The following is a 24338-nucleotide window of genomic DNA, read 5'->3' as shown; positions in this document are numbered from 1 at the left end:
TTTGTTAAATAATAAAGTTATAGCTTCTACATTTTTATAAAATTAAGAATTTTTTATAGAAACATATTATTTCTCTAAATATTGATAAATTATTGTTTTAGAAAATACAGCCATGTTTGTAACCCTAAATGCAACTCTGCTAGATAAGCATGCATCCCTGGTTTTTCGGCTTCCCTCGGCGCTTCTTTTTTCTCTCATTCAAAGCAAAACGGCAACTGAAATGCTCTAGCATTTTTCGGGTTTCTAAATAGTTTCTTTATGTAAAAAGTTATAAACAAAAGGGTTTCATCATGCCACCCAAGTTGGAGCCGATTAGTGTGCGCACGGCACGCCTGAACAACCTAATTCTGGGCAAAGGTGCTGGCGTCTGTGCCAAACCCTCTGGAAACGCCAGCGGATCGGGAGTTTCTGCATCTGCCAGGAGGAGTATTATTCCTGTAAGCGCAACAAGCGCCGCTGTGGCCGAGGCCATCTGCCGTGAAGGACTTCTGGACGCCTTTTGCCTCTTGTACAATGAGTGCGACAAGGACACGCTGAAAAAGCGCGATCGCAACATCGCCGAGTTTGTCAACAAATGTGAGTCAACTACACTGGACTACTGGGTTTTCCGCTAGTGGAAATATTCTATGCTAAAATGATCAAAAAATTTGCATTTTTATTCAAAACCGTGTCTTTTCTCCAGTTCGTCCCATTGTGGAGGAGACCCGCAAACTGCGGGTTAACGCAGATGACTTTCTTATCAAAACGCTTATTGGTCAAGGATACTTTGGCAATGTCCATCTGGTGGTCGAGCGGCAAACCAATGATATATACGCAATGAAAAAGATCAAAAAATCGGTAGTGACCACCTCGCAAGTCAAGGAGGAGCGAGATATCATGTCCACCCGTAATTCTGAATGGCTGATTAATCTGCAGTATGCATTTCAGGTTTGTTAAATGAAATTTATATTATCTTATTTTTAGTGTATTTTTTGTATTTTTTATTTTCTAGGATAACGATAACCTGTATCTTGTGATGGAATACATGCCTGGTGGGGATCTTCTCAGCTTAATGTCTCGTCATGGTCCTTTTGATGAGGATTTGGCTCGTTTCTACCTGGCTGAACTCACAGTGGCCCTTCACACTTTGCACGAGATGGGCTTTGTACATCGAGATATTAAGCCAGAAAATATATTGATTGACCGGTTCGGGCACATCAAATTGGCTGATTTTGGTAATGCCGCTGCCTTGGATCGAGATGGTCATGTTTTGAGCTTGTCACCTGTGGGAACTCCAGATTACATAGCTCCAGAGCTATTGCAGACCATATCCACCTACAAGCTGTCCAAGTCGATGCACGATGTGAGTAGAACTGTACGATCGCAGAGTTGGCTTTGGCAAGTTCATAGCTAAAACATAAAATTAATTATTAGGTCAGCTGCGATTACTGGTCCATGGGGATAATCGGATACGAGCTCATATGTGAGACAACACCTTTTCACGAGGATAACGTACACGAAACGTATTCAAAAATTCTGTCTCATTGCGAGGAAAGTCACCTCAAAGAACTGATTAGCTTTCCTACCGACTTGAAGGTGTCTATTAACTATAGGAATCTGATTGAGGGACTGGTTACTAATCCCTCGAAGCGATTATCATATGAGCGTATTAAAAAACACCCCTTTTTTGACGATGTTCCATGGAGTTCCATTCGGTCACAGGTGCCTCCTATTATACCAACTGTTAGGTCTGACGATGATACCTCAAATTTCGAGGATGGGTCTCGGCATAAGACTCGCAGAGAACAAGGAGTGGCTAAGAAGTCGCTAACGACAAACATGAAATCAAATGATTTTAGTGGGAGGGATTTACCATTCCTTGGGTATACTTTTGTGCACATGGAAAAGTCAGCTATAACCGCCACTACTGATGAAAAGTTGCAGGAGAAACTAAAAGATTTGCTGCAGAAACTTAAGACTAGAGAGAATGAGATTTCTATGCTTAAACAAGATCTTTTACGAGCTCAGCAATCTCTCAAAAAGACCGATAACAAATCTCAGGTCGTTGCCGATGCCAAAATGGAGATTAAGAAACTACAGCAAATCATAAAGGAAAAAACAATGGAGCTAACTACTTGCAAAACGCAGATCAAGACACTTCAGAGTTCAGCCAAGATTGACGAGGAAATGTGGTCCAAGAAAGAAGCTACCATAACCGATTTGCTTCGCTTGAATCGCCAAAAGTACGAAGAAGCCAAAATCGCTTCAGAACAACGATATGAGAAACAATTGGCTGACAAAAAACAAGAGCTTGCATCTACACTGCAGAAGTTGGATGCCCGAGAACTGGAGTTCAATGCTAAATTCGAAGAGTGCAAGCATATTTCCATGAAGTTGCAGAACTACAAGGATATGCTGCAGCAGCTTAAAGAACAGAACCTCAAATCAGAGACCAATAATGAAGAGCAGAAGCGCAAAATGGCTGAATCTTATGAGCAAAAGTTGGCAGATCTTCGGAAGAAGGTTCGAGACTCTCAGGATACACATCGTCGAATGACAATGGAGATAAAGGAAATCCGTACTGAACTGGACGAGTCCATATGCTCTAGCAAGTCAACACAGGAGGCAAAGAATGCTACGGAGCGAAACATCGAGGAAATATTAAAGCGACTAAATCAGGAGATCGCCTCCAACAATGAGCTTCATGCGGAAAAGGTTAAACTGGAGACGAAGCTTCAACTAAAGGAAAATGAAACCCAAGAAGTAAAAGCAGAATGCCATCGCCTTGAGAGGGAACTACAGGTAGGTGGTTAATTAACTTACAAGAAAAAAAAACTAAAAGCAAGCTATGCTTTATCGATCGCATTTTATGTCGAACTGCAAGTCAAATAAACCTATGTTATTTATAGATATTTAATAAGCTATATACAAATGGGTTGTTAAATCAATAATTCAATTTAGTGACATTTACCAAAACTTATAGATAACCGATAAGTTTAACAATAACTAACATATATTGTTTAATTAGCTCGCCGAATGCCGCTGCCAGCTAGCCGAATCTTCGTTAGCTTCTCAAACTTCTCCATACGAAACGGCACCAGGATCTTTGACTGAACTAAATGCCATTGAAGACCAACTGCGTGCAGACTTAATAGCCGCTAAAGAAGGTGAAACACACCAAAAAGGACGCGCCGATCAGCTTCAGACACTGGTTACAAAGCTGGAGCAAATGCTAGAGCGATTCAACGAGCAGAGTCTCTCGCCTACAAAATCGCACTCATCGCGTAAACAAGAAACTGAAACCGTGGGTGATATGCTCGAGCGGCAGAACGAAAAACTGGAGGATAAATTGGCAGCAGTGCGGGAACAAATGATTGTGGAGCGTCAGGCTGCGCGTACAGCAAATCTTTCACTGTGGAAGGTGGAGAAACAGCTTGAGGAAGCGTTATCCGAGAAGAAGTTACTAGCCCGTCGAATGGAACTCACCGAGGATCGGATTAAAAAGGCTCAAAACGCAAATGAAGAATCGCAGAGACTGCTGAAGTCATCTCAGGAGGAAACACGCCTGCGCGAGTCCCGCATAGATGAGCTCAAGCTGGAACTGGCGTCCGCTAAAAGAGATGTCCTTAAGGAGCATCGTCAATGGGAGAAAGCTGAACAGGAACGCATGAAGTGTAAATCAGAAATTATCGAGCACTTGGCTAATGTTCACAAACTTGAACAGCAGGAGAGCGAATTGCGACAGAAACTAAAGCAAGTCCAAAGCCGCTTCGATGGATTAACGTTGGAGCATAAGAATACCATGAGAGAGTTGCAGGATGAGCGAGAGAAATGTAGAAAAGCCAATGATTCCAGTCTGGCTCTACAGAAGGATCTTAAGCAGCTCACGGAGAACTTCCAGAGGTTGAAGTACGCTTGCAGCATTACCGACGGGCAACTAACAGAGGTGGAAACCATGCTGAAATCCGAGCAGGACCGAAATAAATCCCAGAAGTCTCAACTAGAAACTCTTCATGGTAAATTGAGAGAAAGGAATGATCAGTTGACTGAGCTGCGAAAGGAACTTTCTGCGATTGAATCAGAAAAGCGTCTTGCAGAGCAGCGCGCCCAAGTTTTAGCATCTGAAATTGAGGAAATTCGTCTGAATCTAAAAGATCAGCAAAAGAAGTTGGTGGCGCAGCAGGATCAGTTAATGGAGCAGACTAACGTTCTGTTTGCCACTCAAGAACGAGCGGATCTTCTAGATGGCCAAAATGCGAATTACGAAGCCCAAACTGCAGATTCTAATCGGGAAATGCTTAGCCTTAAAGAGGAAAATGCTAGAATTCTCAGCGAGCTTTTCCACAAGAAGGAGGAGGTGGGAAATCTCCAGGCAGAGATAAGGGATTTGGAATCTGTCCAAGCAGATTTGCACGCAGAGATCGATTCTCTTCAGGACACATTGGCAGAGAAGGAACAGTTCTATGTGCAGCGCGACATCAAGTCAAATGCAACTCTTGCCCAGCATAAAAAGCTAATTGACTATCTTCAGGTATTCTGTTTTCTATTTTATCAAAGAATTAAGGACTAAATGTTTTTATCTTAAATTTTAGCTTAAAGTGGAAGATCTGTCCTCTAAGAAGAAGAAAACACTGGCAGACAAGATCTTTGGTACCAGCCACACCAACAAGGAAAATATGTCCCCCAACGATGTGGAGTCTTCTATTCTGTATCGAGCTCTAAAGGAAGAACTAAAGCGAGAACAGAAGCTAAACACCATGCTGAAGGAGCAGCTGGCACAATTGAATGGTAAGTTTTGGTAATTATAAAGCTTGTAATCATGAATATTAATAATGAATATTTTGTTGGTTAGGAACTGCGACATTGCGCTCTCCTCGCAAGTCAGCGGTTGTTAACGGCGACTCCGATGGAGTCAAGCAAAGACCAGTAAGTATTGCTGCCTTGCCACGCTCTCCACAAAAGCAGCAACCTTTGAAGCGCACCACTAGCCAGGTGGAGTTTAAGACCACGGAGAAGCCCACCAAATCTATTAGTGAAGATCACGCCCATCATCGTTTTGAGTTGGCCTTGCAGGACTCCAAAGTAAATGCAGCCGACTGTGTAGTTTGTGGGCAGGCCATCGTTGCCGGTTCCCCATTCTGGAAATGCAAAGAGTGCAAAGATGTGACGCATCGCAAATGCCGGGCCAATGTTCAGGGAAATTGTGGTACGAAGCCAACTGCGCCGTCAGTTGATGATCTTAGCAGTATTCCATCTGTCTCGAGCTTAAATTTAAATAGTGTAGATGTTGTTGGTGGAACAACTAGTAGCGAGTACATGGGATCTCTGGTTTACAGTTCAGATGGTCCAAATGATCAGGATAAAAAGGAGATCGAAGTAAACTGCGCCTTCGAGGTGGCTGAGCAGCAAATACTCCTCTTGGGCTGTAACACGGGATTGTATGCCTATCACTTGGACTCCCAGCGACTGGTGCACATTTCTGGCATAGAGTCTGTGAGCTGCATGTCCATCTGCAAGCGTCTGGCGAAGGCTATTATGGTGGGCACGGTGGGAGAGAAACTTTACCAATGTGACTATAGGCAGCTGGAGTCGCGTTGCCAGAGTTCTAATGCTTGTCATAAGCCTGTGCTGGAGACTTCTGCCATCGAACTGCCTTTCGCCAATCGCACGCCCTCTGAGAAATGGAAGATGGTGCTGATTTCGGATGAGGCAGAGAACGCTTTGGATTCGGTAGCCATTGCGGCAACTTCTACAAGGATTGTCATCTTGAAGTACGACCTTAAGTTGCACATGTTTAAGCCAGTCCGAGCCTTGGACACGGCCACTCCAGTTACTTCAATATTCTTCACACGTCATTCAGCTATTGTTAGTTCGGATAAGTTTTACGAGATCGATTTGGACAACTATGCAGCTGAGGAATTTGTGGATTTGTCAGATAAGTCGATGGAGAGCACTGCAAAGTGCCAGCCACTTACAGCTGTGAGGATTTCTCGTCAGGAATACCTTCTGTGCTTTGCCGAATGTGGCGTCTTTGTGGATGAGTTTGGCTGCAGATCAAGGCCATACGATTTAAACTGGGTTTATGCACCCACTGGTTTTATTTATCGCGAGCCCTTCTTGTTTATTGCCCACTACCAGAGCGTACAGATCGTGCGATTACATCGGTCTTTCAGCAAGGAACTGGCTAATGGAGACAATGCCTCCGAGACTTCTGAATCGCCGGAGCTACAGCGCGTCTATTTGCCCCACTATATGTCGACTTTATTGGCCAACAGTGGAGATGTCAATCTGTATGCCGTGGCTATTGACCAGAGACCCTGCAATGGAACACAAAAGATCTATCATTTGGACACTATGCAGGCGTTTAAGCAGAAGTTCAATGTTTCAATGGAGACCATTTCATCAGTGGCCACTTCCGTAACATTGGGTTCAACGGTGACCGGTAATAGTTTGTAAATGGTGAAGAGTATTTAGTAAGCAAGAGAAACAAATCGTATTACTACAATCTCAGTAGTACTTAATTTAAGGTTAAGACATATTATTTTTTATATTGCCTATCCTTTTTTTTGCCACATCCCAATCACTTGACGAATTTCAAATAGGAAAGGCATTTATATAATTAAAATTACTTCTTTGTGTGTTGTAATCACAAATAAAACTTTGAACATCATTGTTTCATTAAATATAAGTTTAATGTTTAAAAACAAACGTTATTATCCCAAAACATATATATATTTTAACCACTATAAAATATTAAGAGCTTATCCCAGGAAAATATTATCCTAAACTTAAATAATCTTAATACATGAATAAAATTATAGGTTTAAGATATCTATAGGAACTTAATAAAAATTGAATATTTAAAGTTTCAAATAATTTTCATCATATTATCATATATAAAAAATTATAATCAATCGTTAGATGCAGGATAGCTTTTTGAATAGAAAAGTTGCGGCATAACGCCATCAAGCTTTCGAGGCTGATCCCAAACAGCTTTCCGGCAGCAGCTTTTAATGTCCCGCAATGTGAAAGCCCCGGAAATGAAATCGTGTTGTTTGGGGTCTGCTCTCCGCCGCTGGCATAACTGTGATTGAGGGGGTGGCCGATGGACGACGACGGACTACGGTATAGGCGTAAATTGTGATAATTGATTTCAATTTGTTCCATGCCGGTTGAGTTTTGAGTGGAACGCCCGCCGTCAACGATGTTTGAATTGAAGCTGAATCTTTGCGCAAGTCGCATGGCCGCCGATTCCACAACTCTGGATGTAATGGATGGAGGAGATGTGACCAAAACGATGATTTGCCGAGCCTGTCTGGTACTGCTTGGCCCCCAGGATATCTCTTACAACCTGGAGAGCGAAAAGGATTTGGCTGGAAAGTATTTTGGCTGTACTGGCGGTGATCCAGGAAAGGTCTTTCGCCTGCAGGATGAGGACTTACCACCCCAGTTGGTCCTGAAAAGCATCTGCGAGTGCTGCTACCAATTGGTGCAAAAGTTCCATGACTTTCAACGCATGTGCGAAGAGTCGTCACGCAATTTTGAGAAGCTGCTGCTTGACATCGACTTTGAATGCATCAAACAGCTGGAAGATAACTTCAATACACCTGTCTTGGATACCCCCTCGGAAAGTAATCAAACCACTAACGGGGAAGCCTCAATAGAAGCACCCTGCATCGAATCAACGGGGGAGATTGTGAGTTTTATCTATGCACAAGTCTGCCTCTATGCCTCTGCTATAATCTAATCTATAATCACATTCGGTGCTTGAGGTGTTGCCTAGCACCAAAGACAATACCTCCCCAATATTTCACCGCTATATAAACATAAACATTTGGGCTGTTGTTTGTGTTAAACTATTTTTGTTTGTGTCTGAATGTTTGGTGTGTGATTAGAATTCAAAAAGGAGGCAGGTCTAATCTATTGGTTATTTTTAAGTTTTTTTTTTCCGTAGCATATATAGACAATAATAAAAGTAAGATAGCGCATATATATTGAAGGCTCCTAAATTAAAAACCTATTTTTATTCAAATTCAAAAATATCTAGTTATAACTAGACCAAGGTGTTGAAACTAAAAATCAAAATGTGATATGCTGCTATTTAAAATGGTTTATTGTTGGTTTTTAATAAAAAAAATTAGGTAATTTATAAGGATACCATAAGGTATCGTTTAGCTAAGCGAAGAATATATTTAATTAAAAAATATATTTTGGTTCCTATTGATTTATGTTAGAAAAATTATAACAATATATAATATTGAGCACATCAATGACCCAAAACGAAAAAGTCTTGTATTTTCATTTAACGCAAACGATAAGATAGTATAGAAATATTTTATAAGAAAAGTATACGTACATTTTTAGGTATTTCTAGGAATAAAGTGGGAAGTTTATATGAATCTAGGATAAGTTAATAAAGATCTATTTATTTTTAAATAGGGCCCTAAAGTGTTGACCATGAACTTTAAAGTTTTTGGATTTAAGTTATCCCACTATCTAAGGAGAACGATAAGAAATATAAATTATCTGATAAGCGATTAAGCCTACATGAGTACCTTACTAGGGTTTAAGAGCAAATTTACTTTGCAATGACACTAACAGAAAGGAGCCGATAAAACCTTTAATATCTATAGAATACCTAGAATTTTTCCTAAGTATATATATACCTCCAAAAATACATCATTGTAATCTATAGTATTTCCTTCAATTTCCAGGAGGAAGTGTACGTCATTGAGGACGAGACGGCAAAACAGGATCTTGGAAAGGAAAAGATACCCACTTTATCCATTAGAAAGTTGTTAGGCCAAAGAAAGCGAAGAGGGGTGAGACATACCCTCGAATGCACCATATGCCATCGTGGCTTCTACAAATCGTCGCTGCTGGAGGCCCACATGAAGCAGCATGAGGGTTTAAGACCGTATACCTGCGTCCATTGTGCCAAGAGTTATGCCAGAGCCAATCTGCTAGACAAACACCTGCGGGAGATGCATTATAATACCTCGGCAAGGGTAATCTATCCCTGCCCAAAATGCAATAAAGTGTACACAGCGGACCGAAGTCTCAAATATCACTTAAAAAGGTCGCACGACCGGACTCCTAAACTAGAATCCCCTGATAGCCGGCACATTTGTGAAGAGTGCGGAAAATCCTTTGTGCGAAAGGCCCATCTAACTCGCCACAAAAGAATCCACAGCAATCTAGAGGATCGGAAATACTCCTGCCAATTATGTGATCATAGGTTTTACACCAAGGAAAATATGATAGATCATCTGCAACGTAAGCATGGAAATAGAAACCTCCTGAGATGTAGGAAGTGCGGACGCACCTTTAAGAACAGTGTAACCCTTAACAGTCACCTGAAAAAACATGACTTGATCGACAAGAGCAATATTATGTAGTTCAATAATTTGTTTTATTTGTGGTTTCAATAACATCAAGCTAACTCAACTGTTACAATGATTCGAATTACTTGGAATTTGTTACACACCAGTAGTTGTGGGAGAATACCGCATAAATGGAGATACTAAGACGAATGGTTGAATCGATGAGGCTGCCCTAAAATTAGCTAACATTCACATAATGGCCGGCGCAGCACAAACGCTTATAAATCATCAGTACAGAAGGCGGGCGGCGAAAGCGCTCGTTTTCAAAATCATTCGTATAAAAACAATTAACTAAAATTTATGCTTATCTTAAAGAACGGACAGTTTTAAAATTACATTACCAATACATTCATATATATCATTAATTTGTGGGGGAGGAAAAAATGAGAATAAAAACCAGATTATCCGTCTATCGATCGACAATTACATAAGAAATGCATGGGGTTTAGTTGCCAAGAAATATCAGCATTAAACGATGTTGAATTGATACGGTGGTGATTCATAATGATTGGCAGTAGGATCGGATGAGTGGAGTTTTGCTTGCACTATATGTAAATAAATACGCCGCAATATGAGCATAGGATTAGGACTTCGAATAGCCAACTCTAAGTGTCCTTGTGTTTCTCATAGAAGGCGTCTAGATATTTTTTGTACTCCTTTTGATCGTTCCACATCATCGCGGCCTGCGCATTCAGTGGACTCTCATTGTTCGGCTCGCCCAGCAGGGATTGTATGGACAGCAGAATGGTGCGAACATCGTATAGGGCCGACCATTTGTCCTTCAGGATGTCCAGGCAGATGGCGCCCTGCAGATCAACGTTGGGATGGAAGCAGGACGTCAGGAACTTAACCACAGGTGCTGCATATGGGTAGGAATTCGGAAAATCTAGAGACAGGCGATACGTCTGCCCGGAATACACGGTATTCCGTGGGCCCGCTATGGTGCCCACCCACTTAAAGATGTTCTCGCCGTCCGGAAACGCAGATATACCCTTCTCGTTGGCCATCATTAGATTCATCAGTTCCTTATGCAGTCTGTATGTACATGAGATTACGAGGGATTAGCTGGTGTAGACAATGGGTCAGTCAAAACCGTGTTTTACTCACCTTTTACTCACGGCGTGATTGTCTTTCACGGGCAAAGAGTCATCGCTGTGCTTACTTCCCCCGCCTCCTGCTCCACCACTCTGTTCGGGGCTGATATTCTGCGCCATGGCTATCTAGGATGCTATATGTTATCCGCTATTTGGCTTACGTTTAATACGTGTCCTAATTTTGCGCTCTCCCTGGCAGAACGGATTCAGTTATATGTAATGATTATATGTACTGTATAGTGGAAATTTTGTTGTTCGGTCGGAATACGCGTCTGTTGCTTTTTCAGATATTTTTTTCACTTTTGTGTGAAAACAAAATGGAAGGAGAACGAGAAGAAACTGTGTTTGGGCGTGCACAGGGTTGTATTTCAGGTTTTTGGGGGGAAACGATGTCGACTGGCCACACTAACATAATGGTAAGGAAGAACAAATAACTAATAATTTTAAGTATATCTGAGTTTTTTTTATTATATACCAGTTATTGAATTAGAATGAAATAATTTTTTTATTTAAAAGTAAAGTACTATTTAATTTTATGTTAATAAATAATAATAAAATAACGGACTGCTCTTAATTTTTGAATTGGCCATAGAGTTGCCACCTGGGTTTCAACGTTTTTAACACTTTTAGGAACAACTTAATGTTTACGTATGTCGTGTACCTATTTCGTCCCAAAATCTAAACATTGAAATATTTAAGGAAAATGGACGAAAACAGCTTAATCTACGGTCTTGAACTGCAGGCTAGGGCTTTAACACCTCAATATGGAGAGAACAATGATGTGTGCTTTTTTATAGCCACCAATTCCTTGAAACCCACGAACCAAGTGCATTTAATTCAGTACGAGGAGGAACAGGTATCTGTTCAATCAAAGGTAAGAATTTGAGATTATCAATGAATATATTAAAAAGATATTTTATACCAGGTCTTTGAACACGCCTTGGGTGAGGTATGGAAACTTAATAGCTGTCCTCATAATGCCCGTCTGCTAGCCTCCGTCTACAATGTCCAAAAGGGAGCGCAGGTGCTAAGCCAATCAGCTTTACTAACGCTCCCAGAAGAATTAAACCCGGATCCGGAACAGCTGAAGTCGGAGTACCTTCCATGGGAGAATGTTGAGGTGCTGGACACTGAATCTCTTGGAGAACGTGTAAAAACCATCGAGTTCCATCCTAGCCAAGATGGAGTTCTAGCTTGCGTCGTGGACAACAAGGTGGCGGTGATGCAGCGAGCGGAAGCGTCAACCCGCGTAGTAGCCGAAGTTCCGGCGAGTGGGTCCTCTAGTGGATCTGCTAAACACACGTTACACTTCACTACCGGCAAATGGTCTCATCATCATCAGGGACACCAGTTCCTCACGCTACAAGATGGCAACCTTAGTGCTTACGATGTGAGGGATACACAGCATTGTGCCTGGAGCATCAATGATGCCCACGGTCAGATGGTGCGTGACCTGGACTGCAATCCTAACAAGCAATGCCATTTGGTCACCGGCGGGGATGATGGTTACATGAGGATCTGGGATTGTCGGATGCCCAAGGCTCCCGTTTTTGAACGCTCCGATCACTCGCATTGGGTGTGGTCCGTACGCTTTAACACATTCCATGACCAGCTTCTGCTCTCAAGCTCCAGTGATTGCAAAGTTCTGCTCACTTGCGCAGGATCTGTAAGTTCAGAGACGCAGGTTCAAGCAGGTCTAGATGATTCCAATTTTAGTGGTGCCGAAACTGAGGAGCGGCACAAACTCTTGCCAGATGGATTGTTGCAGACCTTTGATCAACATGAAGACTCTGTTTACTGCGCTGAGTGGAGCAATGTGGATCCCTGGATCTTTGCTTCTCTCAGCTACGACGGTCGAGTTATAATCTCAAAGGTACCCAAGCAGTACAAGTACCAGATAATATTTTAACCTATTAAGTTCTTAGCGTACACCATAAAGGTAAATCTAACTAAACTGTGTCCTTGGTTATAGCACATTATATATTAAACGATTAAGTTATTATAAATTATAAACATATACCATATATATATCTAAAGCTAACTAAATTCAGCCTGTGTCCTCGGATGTGCAATCGGAGGAATCATTAGGATTGGCCGTTTCCACGGAGCAAACGCGTTTGATAAGCTCGTTTTCGATCTCCACAGTGCCATTGTCCACGGCCTCCTCCATTTGCACATACTCAATGGTGGCAGCACTTTTCTTAGTGGCTGAAGAGGTTGGAACAGATTTTCCTGCCGATGAAGCAGGTGTTTCTGTGTTCTTTTTGGCTTGGGCTTCTGTGTCGTCCTCGGCTTCCTCCGCCAAGCTGCTTCTTTGCGGCTGTACTTCAGCATATATGGCGGGAAACTGTAATTGCAGCTTCTGTTTGATGACCCTTATCTTTCGGAATATGTAATCCAGATCCTTTTTCATATCGTTAAGGCATTTTACATGTCTTTTGAAATCCTCGCTGGCACTTTTCAGCCGACTCTGGGATAGGGCATTGCAGTTAAGAAGCATCTCATTGGTTTTTTCGAAGCGTTGCAGCCTGATTAATAAATTAAAGATTATTCAAATAATATGTGGCATGAACTTTGTAGCTTACATTTGCTTTTGAGCCCTTATCATGGTTTCCACATCTCCCTGATTCACCATTCCTGCGAGACTTTGTATAAAAGCCTCTGCAGCGGAATTACCAAAACCTGTGAAGGATTCCAAATCCGGAGTAGCATCCTGAGATTGATGCACATCCGTAAGGCCCAAATGGCTCATGATTGGCTATAAAATTGCTTTTTATCAAAGTGATGAAAAAGAAATTGATTTGTTTAATTACGTTTCAAGGCCTTTTTTGTGATAAGCTTATAGGATTTTCTGTGCGTTGCCTGGCAGTTTTTTATTTAATTTTTAAAGTACTTGTACAGCCTTTCATTTTCTCATATATATATATCTTTTAAAACTTCTTTTGTTTAGATTTAGATATTAAGCTAAAATATTTTTCCTAACAGCTGTTTTAGGTACCAAGTTGTAGTACCTTGATTAAAGGCAGTGTTGTGAAAGTTCAAAAGAAAAATAACAGATCTTTTTTTGTAAAATAATTATCAAATTATATTTTTTTGATAGTTTTAGTGTTTTTTCATCTTTGGCTTATAAGAATTTAATACTTTTTACTTATTATTCTAACTTTTCATCATTCTTAAATAATAACGTTTAGAAAATGGTGTTATTTATTGCTAAATCTTTTTGGTCACACTAAGTTTAACCGGCTCCATTTAGTGATCAAATTATTTCATTTATTCTTTATTTAAACTTTTAAAATGAAGCTAGCTCCGACTGTTAAACTGAACAATGGCTATGAGATGCCAATTTTGGGTCTGGGAACCTATAATGTAAGTTTATACTTATAATCAGTGAAGCTTATCAATCAATTGGGTTGGTCCATGGAACATTCTACCTTCCATTTAAGAACAGTTGTGAAATTGAAAAAATTAATTATTCACGTTATCTGTAGCTAAAGAAATCGCGTTGTGAGGCTGCAGTGCGCCACGCCCTAGAACTGGGCTATCGGCATATAGACACCGCCTATCTGTATAGGAATGAAAATCTTATAGGCAAGGTATTGCACCAATTTATAGGCGAAACAAAACTAAAGCGAGAACAGGTGTTTCTAGTCACAAAGGTAGGAATACAAAAAACAATTCAAGGCATATATAAAAATATTGGAAATCGATATCCAATTAGCTGTGGGACATATATCACGAACCCAAGTGGGTGAAATACGCCTGTGAACTGCAATTAAAACAACTAGGTGTGGACTATATAGATCTGTATCTGATACATTCGCCTGTTGGTGTGCACTATATATCAGATGATGATTTGATGCCCCATGTTAATGACGAACTGCAGACCAAGTGAGTTTTGGATAGACCGATTCCCTGTAAGAAACTTATCTTTGGATTTCCAGTGATGTGGATTATTTGGAAACCTACAAAAGTATGGAGCAACTGGTGGACCTGGGGCTTGTACGCAGCTTGGGATTGTCCAATTTTAATGTTAATCAGCTAAAGAGATTGTTGGAAAATTGTCAAATCAAGCCAGTTGCTCTTCAAATCGAATGTCATCCGGAATTGGTACAAAGTCCATTGATTGACCTCTGTAAAATGCATAATATCACCGTTGTGGCCTATTCACCATTGGGTCGTCCTAAGACCTGTAAACCCTTACCCGAATACTACAATGATCCCAAATTACTGGCCTTGGCAGAGAAATACGGCAAGACACCTGCTCAAATCATACTAAGATACTTGGTATAAAATCCCTAAAATATTCAACCAATGGAATTTTAATAGCTAAAAAACAAATGTTTCACAGATCGACATTGGAACGGTGCCCATTCCAAAAGCTGCCCAACAGGTTCATCTAATCGAAAATTTTGATATCTTTGATTTTCACTTGACGCCGGAGGAGTTGCTTCAGTTGGGGACTTTCAATCAGGGCCGGCGAATCTGGAAATTTGAGAAAGCAAAGAATCATCAGTACTATCCTTATGAAAAATAGCAAACTAAGATTAGGGTTTAAAGCACATAATATTTAAGAAAAAATATCTTAATACGTTCTAGTTATATTAGTTTAGCAGTAACGTTTATTTTGTAATAAAGTTAAATTGTTTAAATTCAGTTAATCCATAAAGTTTAAATCGATTTTAAGAAACAGCCACATCAATAGGAATCCTTATTGATATTGTGCTAGAAATTTTTGTAAAGTGCTTACTTTATGATAACTTATATTCTCCTTTCGAACCCTCTCCAAGTTTTTCGCCGTTGTCCATTCATATAATTTTGTAAGTGGTTTTGATTTTCCAACTCCAGGCTTATCGATGTTTTAACAATATTGTTGGGTTTGGGTTGAAATTTACAAATTATTGATCTCCAAATACGCATTACAAAACATATTTCTGTTTCTGTTGAATAGAAAGCATATGCTAAACTTTATTTTCTATATCTGCAGTCCAAGGACAATGAAGGCGAGGCCGCTGTAAAGCACGCAATCGATGTAGGCTACCGCCATATAGATACGGCTTATTTCTATCAAAATGAAGCCGAAGTGGGCAAAGCGATCCGGGATAAAATAGAAGAGGGAGTGGTCAAGCGGGAGGACATTTTCCTCGTTACCAAGGTAAGCTATAAGAAAATATTCTAGAGCGACCTATTAACATTCGACATCTTACAGCTTTGGAACGTTTTCCACGACCCAGAGCTCGTTGAGGGCATTTGCCGTAAACAGCTAAACAATTTTGGTTTGGACTATATTGACCTGTACCTGATGCACATGCCAGTTGGCTATAAATATGTGGACGAGAATACCCTCATGCCAAAGAATGAGGATGATGTGCTCCAGCTTAGCGATGTGGACTACCTGGATACCTACAAGGCCATGGAAAAGCTGGTTAAACTGGGACTGGTGCGCAGCATTGGAGTTTCCAATTTCAATAGCGAACAGCTGGGACGAGTTTTGGCTAACTGTGAGATCAAACCCGTCACCAATCAGGTGGAGTGCTCTCCTGCCCTCAACCAGAAGGCTTTGACGGCCTTCTGTAAGAAAAACGATGTCACCTTGACGGGATATACGCCTTTAGGAAAGCCGAAACCCGATATCAAGAAGCCGGACTTTATTTATTCCCCGGAAGTGGCTGTTATTGCCAAGAAATATGGCAAGACTACCCCGCAGATTGTATTGCGTTACTTGGTAATTATAAAAGTTTCCTTTCTTGATTGATAACAACTAATTATTCTTTCTAGGTTGGTCTGGGTGTGATCCCCATTCCTAAGTCATCAAATGCTAACCGAATTTCGGAAAACTTCGATATCTTCGATTTTGAGCTGACCGCTGAGGAAATGAGTGTTCTTGATGGATATCACACTGGTGAACGTGTTGTGCCATTAAATTTAATCAAGGGCCTTAACCACAAATACTATCCCTTTGCAATCGAATTTTAAGCCAAAGCCGAGCTTTGTTGCTGAATTACAAATGTGAAAACACAAAAATTTATAATAAAATTGTTAAACAATAATCTATGACAACAATTTGAATTACTTTAACAACAAATGTCATTGTGCTTTGTTGCTATGTCTTGTTGTCAATGATCCTCTCGCCCCCGTTGAAAGTATGGAATATTCAAGAAAAGGGGAGCGAATGCGAGCATCGATCTTTGGCACGGCACGTTTGACACTCAAGCTAAAAGGTGGAAAATGTTTGAATTAGACCGAATGGAAATATAACGCTTTTACGACTAATAGTAATATAAGCTAGGCAAACTTAGAGATCAGCAAAGGAGAGTGACCTGAGCTTAATTTAGATTATAGTTATAACTGGAAAGTACTGAAGTGCCTTCATAATTCATTCACTTGAATGGTTGTTTAGTGTAGACAATGATTAATGAACATTTTGTATACAAATTAACTTTTCTGCCTGGAACTTAAAATTCCTTAAGCAAGTTTTTAAGTTGATCTTAAAAGTAGTTTTGCGCAATGAAAAGTTTGTATGAGAAAAATATGTAAATCATGTATATATATTGACTAAATTTAGGTGCATATATACCTAAAAGAATTTTTACCTTATCACCAATCTAATATTCTGATATTTTCCAAAAATATCATCCGGAAGCTATTAGTTGCGCCAACCGCAGAAATGAAGCATGAAAGTATTATGGCTATTAGTTGATGTACCTATTACGCCCTGATGGCTAATTATTTTTGGATTGTTTAGTACATTTTGGGTTAATCGCAGCCAGCGACCTTTGTAAATAGCACCCAAGTCTGAGGTGACGTCACCCTAAAACCGCTTACAGATGACCAGATATAAATAAGATGAACACGCGCCGAATGTAATTAGGGTCGCCTTTACCCTTTGAGCCCCCTTAAACTGTGACTAGGAAGCGAGTAAGGGATCCAGTTGGAAGTTGTGTGTGTGAGTTTCTAGCCCCGCGTTGAGGCATTTAAAGGGGAAGATCTCTGGCATGCATCACCTTGACCCAGGCCAAGAATAATATAATGAAGACGACAGCCTTTCAAAACCACTTTCCATGCGGATAGATGGCTATCCCCAAGTTCGGTTAGTGCTGCTCGGGTTGCTCCACTATATGAGCCGCCACTCTCCACTCAAATCTTAAATCTCACTCAGCCAACCGAACGACTGAGTGCAATGAGCTTCGGCCAAGAGCGAGGTTTAAATAAATTTTCAGTCAAAAAATTGGCAGTTTCGCTCAAAGCGTCCCCACGTTCACATCGTCGTCAGTTCAGTTGCGAAGCTCACACGGATATTCCGGCGATCAATTAGAGCCCGGATTTCAGCCATATCCCCCTGCAACGCGTATCAATATTGTTATATAAGATTAACAACTTCTGAAATCCGCAGTGCCAGTGCTTAAATCAAAAGTGAGTTGAGCTCAGAATTCCTCTCCATATACCATTTCAAATTAGCGAGGATGGCAATGGGTAAAAAAGAAAAAAAAAGCTAAAGGATGGAATCGTGTATTATGTAAAGGCCCGAAGAAAAGCTCGTGGCGGATAAAAACTTTCGCTTTCACCCAAGTACTGCTCTTTGCAGCTGTTGCGCATGTGCAGAGACATTTGTAGATTTGCTACTGTTTACCTGGGATTACCAGGCCACACTTTGATTACACGGGAAAATATTAAAAGATGGATTAATAAATTAATGATAAAATATATCAAATAATATTCAAATATCAAAAAGGATAAAAAGAAAGGATAAACACAATGAAGATAAATAGCAGATAGAAGATAAATAGAAAATCAAGTTTTCAAAGAAGTTTTCAAAAAAGTTTTTAGATCAGAAAGGGATAATTTGAAGAGTAGGAACTTACAAATATTTAATAATCATTAGTAAAGAATTTTTAATCCTTTGCTTTTATGCAAGATTTACATTTGAAAATAGGATTTTTCTTCAAATATCTTTCCTATTTCCCTAATCATAATTTTTTCTCTATGTGCATTAAATACACATCTTAGATGCTGACACCAAACTAGGTGCGTGGGTGTAGCCAAACAACAATCTTCAGTTTCTTTAGAGCCTTTTAATAACGTTTTATTGACCCACTGCAAGTGTTTCGCGGCAGTCAATTATTTTATGGTTGATAGTTTTTGAGCTCTCAAAGCTCATGTTTTGTAATTCTGTTTGGCTGGCTTAATTACCGAGCGGCAAGAGGCCTGCAAGGTCTTCTCGGCCGAAGTTGGCCAACGCCGTAAAAGCCAAGTGCTTGGAAAACGTACTCGTACAATGCAATTTGTGTTCGCATATAAATATTCATGGCAAGTGGTTATTGTGTAATTGCCAGGGACGCAGCCATCGACGTGACGATTTCCTTTGACCAATAGTCACCACGACCTCGAGGCTATAATTCTGGGTCTTCAAAAATATCGTAAAGCCCAATCCCCCATTTTGGTGGCCAGTTTCCAAATGCAACTAATGGAGTTTTAAGGCAAATACCTTGACCAACGTACTATACTGGGCCCAAAAACAACCTTGGCTAGTGAACGTGTTAGGCCTGGCTAATGAATTCCGCTGATTACAGCGCCATTAGATTCTGACACATGAATATAAAGCACTACTCATCCGGGGAACATTAGCGAACTTTTGCCGTAATTGTGGCAAAATGCAATCTGCATGATAATCCGGAAAGGTAGATGCAAATCGCCGAGTCGTAAATCCCCTTTACCTATTTGAAATTCGAAATTGAGCCAAAGCCATCCAATATTGCCAATGTGCACGGTCATGGGGTGGGATTGGGCAAGTGCACGGTGAGAAATTCGGGGGATCGCATTAGCTTAAGCCTTGGTCTTGACTTATCTTGTGCAAGTCTTATGAGGCAGGTTTGTATATCTTAAGGGACAGTTAAAAAAAGCACAAGTCATTTGGGTGGCTACTAGTTAGTAGCTATGGTGTTCCGTAATACTTCATATGATTAAAGATCATTATCCTGAGATTATAATAGAACCTTCATTAACTGAAATAATACTACGGATAATATATAAGCAATTTAAAAGAGTCATCACTTTTTTTTTTGTCATTTTCCCTTAGTGAGTAATGTTTATAGTTCGAACAATGCCTTTTTGCTCACCGGATGTAGTTAGTTCAACCTTTTTTCTCCGTGTAATGAGAGTGGATAGGGTCGTACGCCAGTGGGATGGGAAAACCTGTTTTGAGCATTTCTCGGGCTTGCACTCTTTACTCTTACCAAAAGTTGGCGATATTGCCGCGAGGTCGGTAAGACGGACGTACTTCGGTTTGGCAGCTTTTATGCTGTGATATGATGTAACCAACGGGCTAATTGGCGGAGCGGAAAACGAACGCAAAAGAAACGATAACGAAATTACAAATCGCATGTCTCAGTGGACGGCAGACATCTTCAGCACGCCAAGGCATGGCCCATAAATGATCGAGTTACCAAAGCCAAACTTTCGGGCCATATAGGAATATATATATGTTTACTACTTAAATTGGACGTATTCAAAGCAGGGCAATTCCACACGTTCAATTTTTTTCTTTTTACATCAGCGATCCGTCGATCTGGCGATCGATTGCGTTGAAAACTGTGTGAAGGCCATGAAAGTGAACAAACTGGTCATAAACAGTTTGTTGACCAAAAATAGTTGGACCATCCAACCAGGTGACGCCTTGTTTGCCATCCGTTGATCCGCAATTACAGGGCGGCAACAATGCTTCGCGCATCTTTCTCTCGACCTTCGCCAGGGTTTTTACGACTAGAAATTTAAATGGCCGCTGGAAAAATGACAAAACCAAAAGCAGTCAAATTCATATGCAAAGCAGTCAGCCGGCGGATTTTGGGTCACGGTCAATGATGGACCTGTGTAAGACCACAAAAAAAAAACAGCGGAAATGGCAGCATCTCTCAAAGATTAGCTAACCGTATTCAAATCGCTGTGGGCAGGGTCTACGAAGTTTGAGATTTAAAACTTTTTTGGCCCACGCAAGCCATTGCACTCTGGCTCGGTTGAAGCCAACACAATCCAGTTCCAGTTCCCCCAATCATCGGTCCGGTCCCCTGACATTGTGCAGTCAAAAGTCAAGTGGGATTAATTGGTATGCATAGATGTATGGGCATATATGTATCTCGGGGTGTTGAGAGGTGGTCCAGTAAACTGCGCTGACCCTTGAGAGTTCGATGAATTTTAACATTTCGGATTGCACAACCGCCACTGACCAAGGGCAACTGGCCAATTAGAGTCGGTGGTGTCAGCCGTGAAGTAATCTGACCGCGGCCACTGCCATTTTAGCCCAATATTTCGCTTACAGCCAGGCCAAAAAAATGTGGTTCAATGTGGTTAATTGATACCGTATCAACTTGGAATGCGCTTGGGTGGATTAAATATTTTAACTGGTTTTATAAATTGCTTAAATGACTGCAAGGGATCTGAGCTTAAGATAGTTGAGAGTTCGTTTAACTTTCAGTAAGATTTATCTAGGCTCATTAAGTTCAAGTTTAAATCGGTAATTAAAATCTGAGAGGGAATTGAGTAATTTGTTTGGCTTTTATTTTTCAATGAAAATAAATATTTTTAAATAAAATTAAATTGTTTTGATTTTTGATTTGTGGGAGTAAATAGTTTATTTACATTTTAAAAATTATTACACTTTTTGCCGAATGATATAGTTTTTTAATAAATAAAGTTGGATTTAAATGTAGATTTTTTAACATTCCCTCCAAGTATTTTAAGTATTTTAATTTAGGTCGAAAATACATCCACAATTTTATTTAAAAAGCGAATCCATTCATCATGATCTTTTGTTCAGTGCAATTAAAAGGGAAATTCAGTAGGTTGATCGTAAACATTTTAGGGAAATCGAGTTAAATTTTGGCAGCTGCGGCTTACCTACTGAAAGTGAAAGTGTTAATTGGTCAGATAGCATTTCAAGCTTTTCATATCTTTATTTTAACAGCTTTAGTGTGTGATTTCGTGAGTTCTGCTCTCTTGATTTTGACCATTCATATTATGTAATATAGTCTTTAATTAGGAAGTAACTTAACATCCGTTTTCAGGGCTACAAATTGTGAAATAGAACATTAACATTAATTAATTTTTCCGATTTGTAGTGCTTGAGACCGAGGTGCTGCAACAACCCAAGCTGAACGGACCACCAGCTAGTACCGGTGGCGATTATGACTATCCGTATGTTTGCGGACTCAGTCCGGCCATGAAGCAGGTGGCCAAGGAGGAGCTACACGAGGATGACAACATCAGGCGGCAGGCCTTGGCCCAGTTCCGTGAGTGGATCGACAAGCATCCGCATATCAAGAAGTGCCGTACGGACACCGTCTTCCTGCTGCGTTTCCTGCGCACCAAAAAGTTCTCCGTTCCGGCCGCCTGTGAAATGCTAGAGCGTTACCTGACCATCCGACAGCTGTTCCCGCATTGGTTCAAGCAGCTGGACATCAACGATCCGGCCATCAACGAGATCTTCGAGAATGGGTACTTGTTTCCGCTGCCGCAGCGCGACTCCACCGGGCGCCAGGTCATCTTCTCCGTGGCCGCCAAGTTTGATCCTTACAAGGTAAGGAAACTTTTATAATTCTGCAGAAATTTGAAAATTAATCTTAATTTTTTTCTTATTTAAGTTTACCTCTGTGCAAATGGCGCGCGTTCACAGTCTGATCTGCGAAGCTCTCCTGGACGATGAAGACTCCCAGGTGGCTGGATATGTGTACATCAATGATGAGAGTGGCATGAACATGGGCTTTGTCAGCTTGTGGTCTTTGACCGACCTGCGCAGCATTGTCAAGTGCATCCAGAACTCTACGCCCATGCGGCACAAGGAGACGCACTTCGTCAACATTCCCCACTACGCCAACAGGATCATCGAGTTGGGCGTGTCCATGCTTAGTGACAAACTCAAGAAGCGAATCATCGTGAGTTGTGAAATCTCTGAATCGAAGAAGATGCCTAGTTAATATACGAGTACACAAGAGCCTAGTCTTGATCCGTATCATAAGCTGATTCGATTTTAAAAATCAAATTTGAATACTAAACAGTTTGCTTTTCCTAACAGGTTCACAAAAATGTTGACATCTTAAAGACAAAGATCGATCCCGCTATCCTGCCAAAGGAATATGGTGGCACCGTGCCCATTGCTGATATGATCGCCCAGTTTAAACAGAAGCTGCTCCAGCGCCGGGCGGCTATCCTTGCTCTGGACGATATGCAGATCGAGATCACCAAGGATGCGGCTAATTTCGCTGGAAATGATATTGGCGACATCGATGCCGGAGTCGTGGGCAGTTTTAGGAAACTGGAGGTGGACTAAATCCCAATTTTTGATAATCCCCATCTCCTTAGGCTAAGCTAGGATAGGTCAGGATACCATTGAGACAGTCGACAAGACACGCGGGCATGCACACTTCGTACCTATTTAAAAGCATCAACACTAAATTTTATAACTAAGGTCTCGTCGGGGATTATGTCTCACTGTCGTGGGTCATATTTCTCCGATCCTCAGAATCCCAATAATGGATGGGACTGTGGCTGAGCTTCCCAGTTGTTTAATCCATCCATGCGTTACGTTATGTTAAATGAATGTCTATTTAAATATATGTATATACTTATTCTTGTGAATTTGAACTTTTGTGGAATGAGTTTTTTATTTACTGAATTCCGATTTGGCTTGGATAAATTATTATTATACCCGTTACTCGTAGAGTAAAAGGGTATACTAGATTCGTTGAAAAGTATGTAACAGATAGAAGGAAGCTTTTGCGACCCTATAAAGTATATATATTCTTGATCAGAATCAATAGCGAAGTCGATTGAGCCATGTCCGTCTGTCCGTCCGTCCGTCCGTCCGTCCGTATGAACGCTGAGATCTCAGGAACTATAGCAGATACAAAGTTGAGATTAAGCATGAAGATTCTTGAGGTCCCGGGACAGCGCAAGTTTATTACAGCATCCTGACACGCCCACTCTAACGCCCACAAATCGCAAAAAACTAAAATTGCTGAAATCTCAGGAACTATTGCAGTTAGAAAGTTGAAATTCAAAAATTATAATCTTTAATTGGCAGCGCATCTTATAGTGGTACTACTATCCGGCCACACCCACCCATACGCCCACAAGGCTCAAAAGACGGTTTTCGGATTTTCTAGAAAAGCTGATATCTCGGTAACTATAAAAGAAAGAAAGTTCGGATTCAGCATGTAGGTTTTTATTATGCTCCCAATGCGAATTGTTTTTTTCGATCAAGCCACGCCCACTCTAACGCCCACAAAACCTGAACAACCAAAAATGCAAAAATCTCAAAAACTATAAGAGCTACATAATTTTGTTTAGGATCACGTATTTAGGATATGCCTTTGCAACTTTCCACGAAGTTGCATCCGGCCACGCCTACTCTGACGCCCACAAACCGCGGAAAACTGTGGCGTCTATAATATTATTATGAATGCCTTCGTTTGACCTTGTATAACTTATTTTTGTTAATATCTATCGATTTACCAAAGATTTTTCAAATCGGAACATTATTTCGCTATTTATGAAGAAATTAAGGTTATAAGGCCTCACATGGGCAGTGACGTCACTATAAGCATACTCAACATACTTCCTCTGAAAATAGTTGGCGCCTTGTGAATTTCCACTAGCAAAATAATATTTTAAAATTTTGTAAAACAGTAACGGGTATCTTATGGTCGCGGCACTCGACTATAGCGTTTCCTCTTGTTTTTAAGTGTGGACGCTTTTTAAGACAACTACCGTTGTTTTTCCTTTGATTGCGCGTAAAAGTATGCAGCACCAATATGGATGTTATAAAGTAAATTATAAACGTTGTCTTAACTAACGGACCACAATTTTTAAAGTTCAAACAATTTCTGAAACAAAT

The 24338-nt window shown here is 40.6% G+C and overlaps 7 protein-coding genes across 10 annotated transcripts; 5 read left to right on the top strand and 2 right to left on the bottom strand.

Moving 5' to 3' along the window:
* The first annotated feature begins 13 nt into the window (after positions 1-13).
* On the top strand, positions 14-6852 carry LOC108107819 (citron Rho-interacting kinase). Of its 2 annotated transcripts, none has more exons than XM_017215567.2 (7): positions 14-576; positions 683-927; positions 992-1342; positions 1414-2781; positions 3008-4510; positions 4572-4767; positions 4832-6852. In XM_017215567.2, the coding sequence occupies exons 1-7, from the start codon at positions 291-293 to the stop codon at positions 6433-6435; spliced, it is 5553 nt and encodes a 1850-aa protein (XP_017071056.1). In that variant the 5' UTR covers positions 14-290; the 3' UTR covers positions 6436-6852. The 2 variants fall into 2 exon arrangements, with proteins under 2 accessions (XP_017071056.1, XP_017071055.1); XM_017215566.2 differs by having other exon boundaries at positions 992-1354.
* A 53-nt stretch (positions 6853-6905) lies between these two features.
* LOC108107824 (zinc finger protein 436) lies at positions 6906-9572 on the top strand. The gene is made up of 2 exons (XM_017215574.2): positions 6906-7675; positions 8694-9572. The coding sequence occupies exons 1-2, from the start codon at positions 7184-7186 to the stop codon at positions 9375-9377; spliced, it is 1176 nt and encodes a 391-aa protein (XP_017071063.1). The 5' UTR covers positions 6906-7183; the 3' UTR covers positions 9378-9572.
* LOC108107825 (ubiquitin-conjugating enzyme E2 C) lies at positions 9370-10799 on the bottom strand. Its single transcript, XM_017215575.2, has 2 exons — positions 10470-10799; positions 9370-10397 (listed from the first exon to the last, which is right to left on the bottom strand). The coding sequence occupies exons 1-2, from the start codon at positions 10574-10576 to the stop codon at positions 9968-9970; spliced, it is 537 nt and encodes a 178-aa protein (XP_017071064.1). The 5' UTR covers positions 10577-10799; the 3' UTR covers positions 9370-9967.
* A 292-nt stretch (positions 10800-11091) lies between these two features.
* Positions 11092-12480, top strand: LOC108108220 (EARP-interacting protein homolog). Its single transcript, XM_017216187.1, has 2 exons — positions 11092-11330; positions 11382-12480. Exons 1-2 carry the CDS (start codon positions 11160-11162, stop codon positions 12363-12365), a joined length of 1155 nt encoding a protein of 384 aa, XP_017071676.1. The 5' UTR covers positions 11092-11159; the 3' UTR covers positions 12366-12480.
* On the bottom strand, positions 12419-13468 carry LOC108108221 (kxDL motif-containing protein CG10681). The gene is made up of 3 exons (XM_017216188.2): positions 13270-13468; positions 13042-13214; positions 12419-12984 (listed from the first exon to the last, which is right to left on the bottom strand). Exons 2-3 carry the CDS (start codon positions 13206-13208, stop codon positions 12504-12506), a joined length of 648 nt encoding a protein of 215 aa, XP_017071677.1. The 5' UTR covers positions 13209-13214; positions 13270-13468; the 3' UTR covers positions 12419-12503.
* A 176-nt stretch (positions 13469-13644) lies between these two features.
* Positions 13645-16503, top strand: LOC108108188 (1,5-anhydro-D-fructose reductase). 3 transcript variants are annotated; one of them, XM_017216136.1, is made up of 5 exons: positions 13645-13822; positions 13945-14112; positions 14175-14344; positions 14428-14740; positions 14805-15114. In XM_017216136.1, exons 1-5 carry the CDS (start codon positions 13751-13753, stop codon positions 14988-14990), a joined length of 909 nt encoding a protein of 302 aa, XP_017071625.1. In that variant the 5' UTR covers positions 13645-13750; the 3' UTR covers positions 14991-15114. The 3 variants fall into 3 exon arrangements, with proteins under 3 accessions (XP_017071625.1, XP_017071624.1, XP_017071623.1); XM_017216135.1 differs by having other exon boundaries at positions 13647-13822; positions 14398-14740; XM_017216134.2 differs by lacking the exons at positions 13945-14112; positions 14175-14344; positions 14428-14740; positions 14805-15114 and adding exons at positions 15441-15608; positions 15663-16178; positions 16232-16503 and having other exon boundaries at positions 13674-13822.
* Positions 16504-17699: 1196 nt separating this feature from the next.
* LOC108108208 (clavesin-1) lies at positions 17700-23086 on the top strand. The gene is made up of 4 exons (XM_017216169.1): positions 17700-17866; positions 21565-22022; positions 22087-22377; positions 22518-23086. Coding segments are annotated over exons 1-4 (1005 nt in total). The 5' UTR covers positions 17700-17865; the 3' UTR covers positions 22773-23086.
* The last annotated feature ends 1252 nt before the right edge of the window (positions 23087-24338 follow it).

Source organism: Drosophila eugracilis, unplaced genomic scaffold (assembly GCF_018153835.1).
Source record: "Drosophila eugracilis isolate 14026-0451.02 unplaced genomic scaffold, ASM1815383v1 contig_2088, whole genome shotgun sequence".
Taxonomy (NCBI): domain Eukaryota; kingdom Metazoa; phylum Arthropoda; class Insecta; order Diptera; family Drosophilidae; genus Drosophila; species Drosophila eugracilis.
The sequence above is the reverse complement of the archived record's forward strand: the minus strand, read 5'-3'. Positions and strand labels throughout refer to the sequence as shown.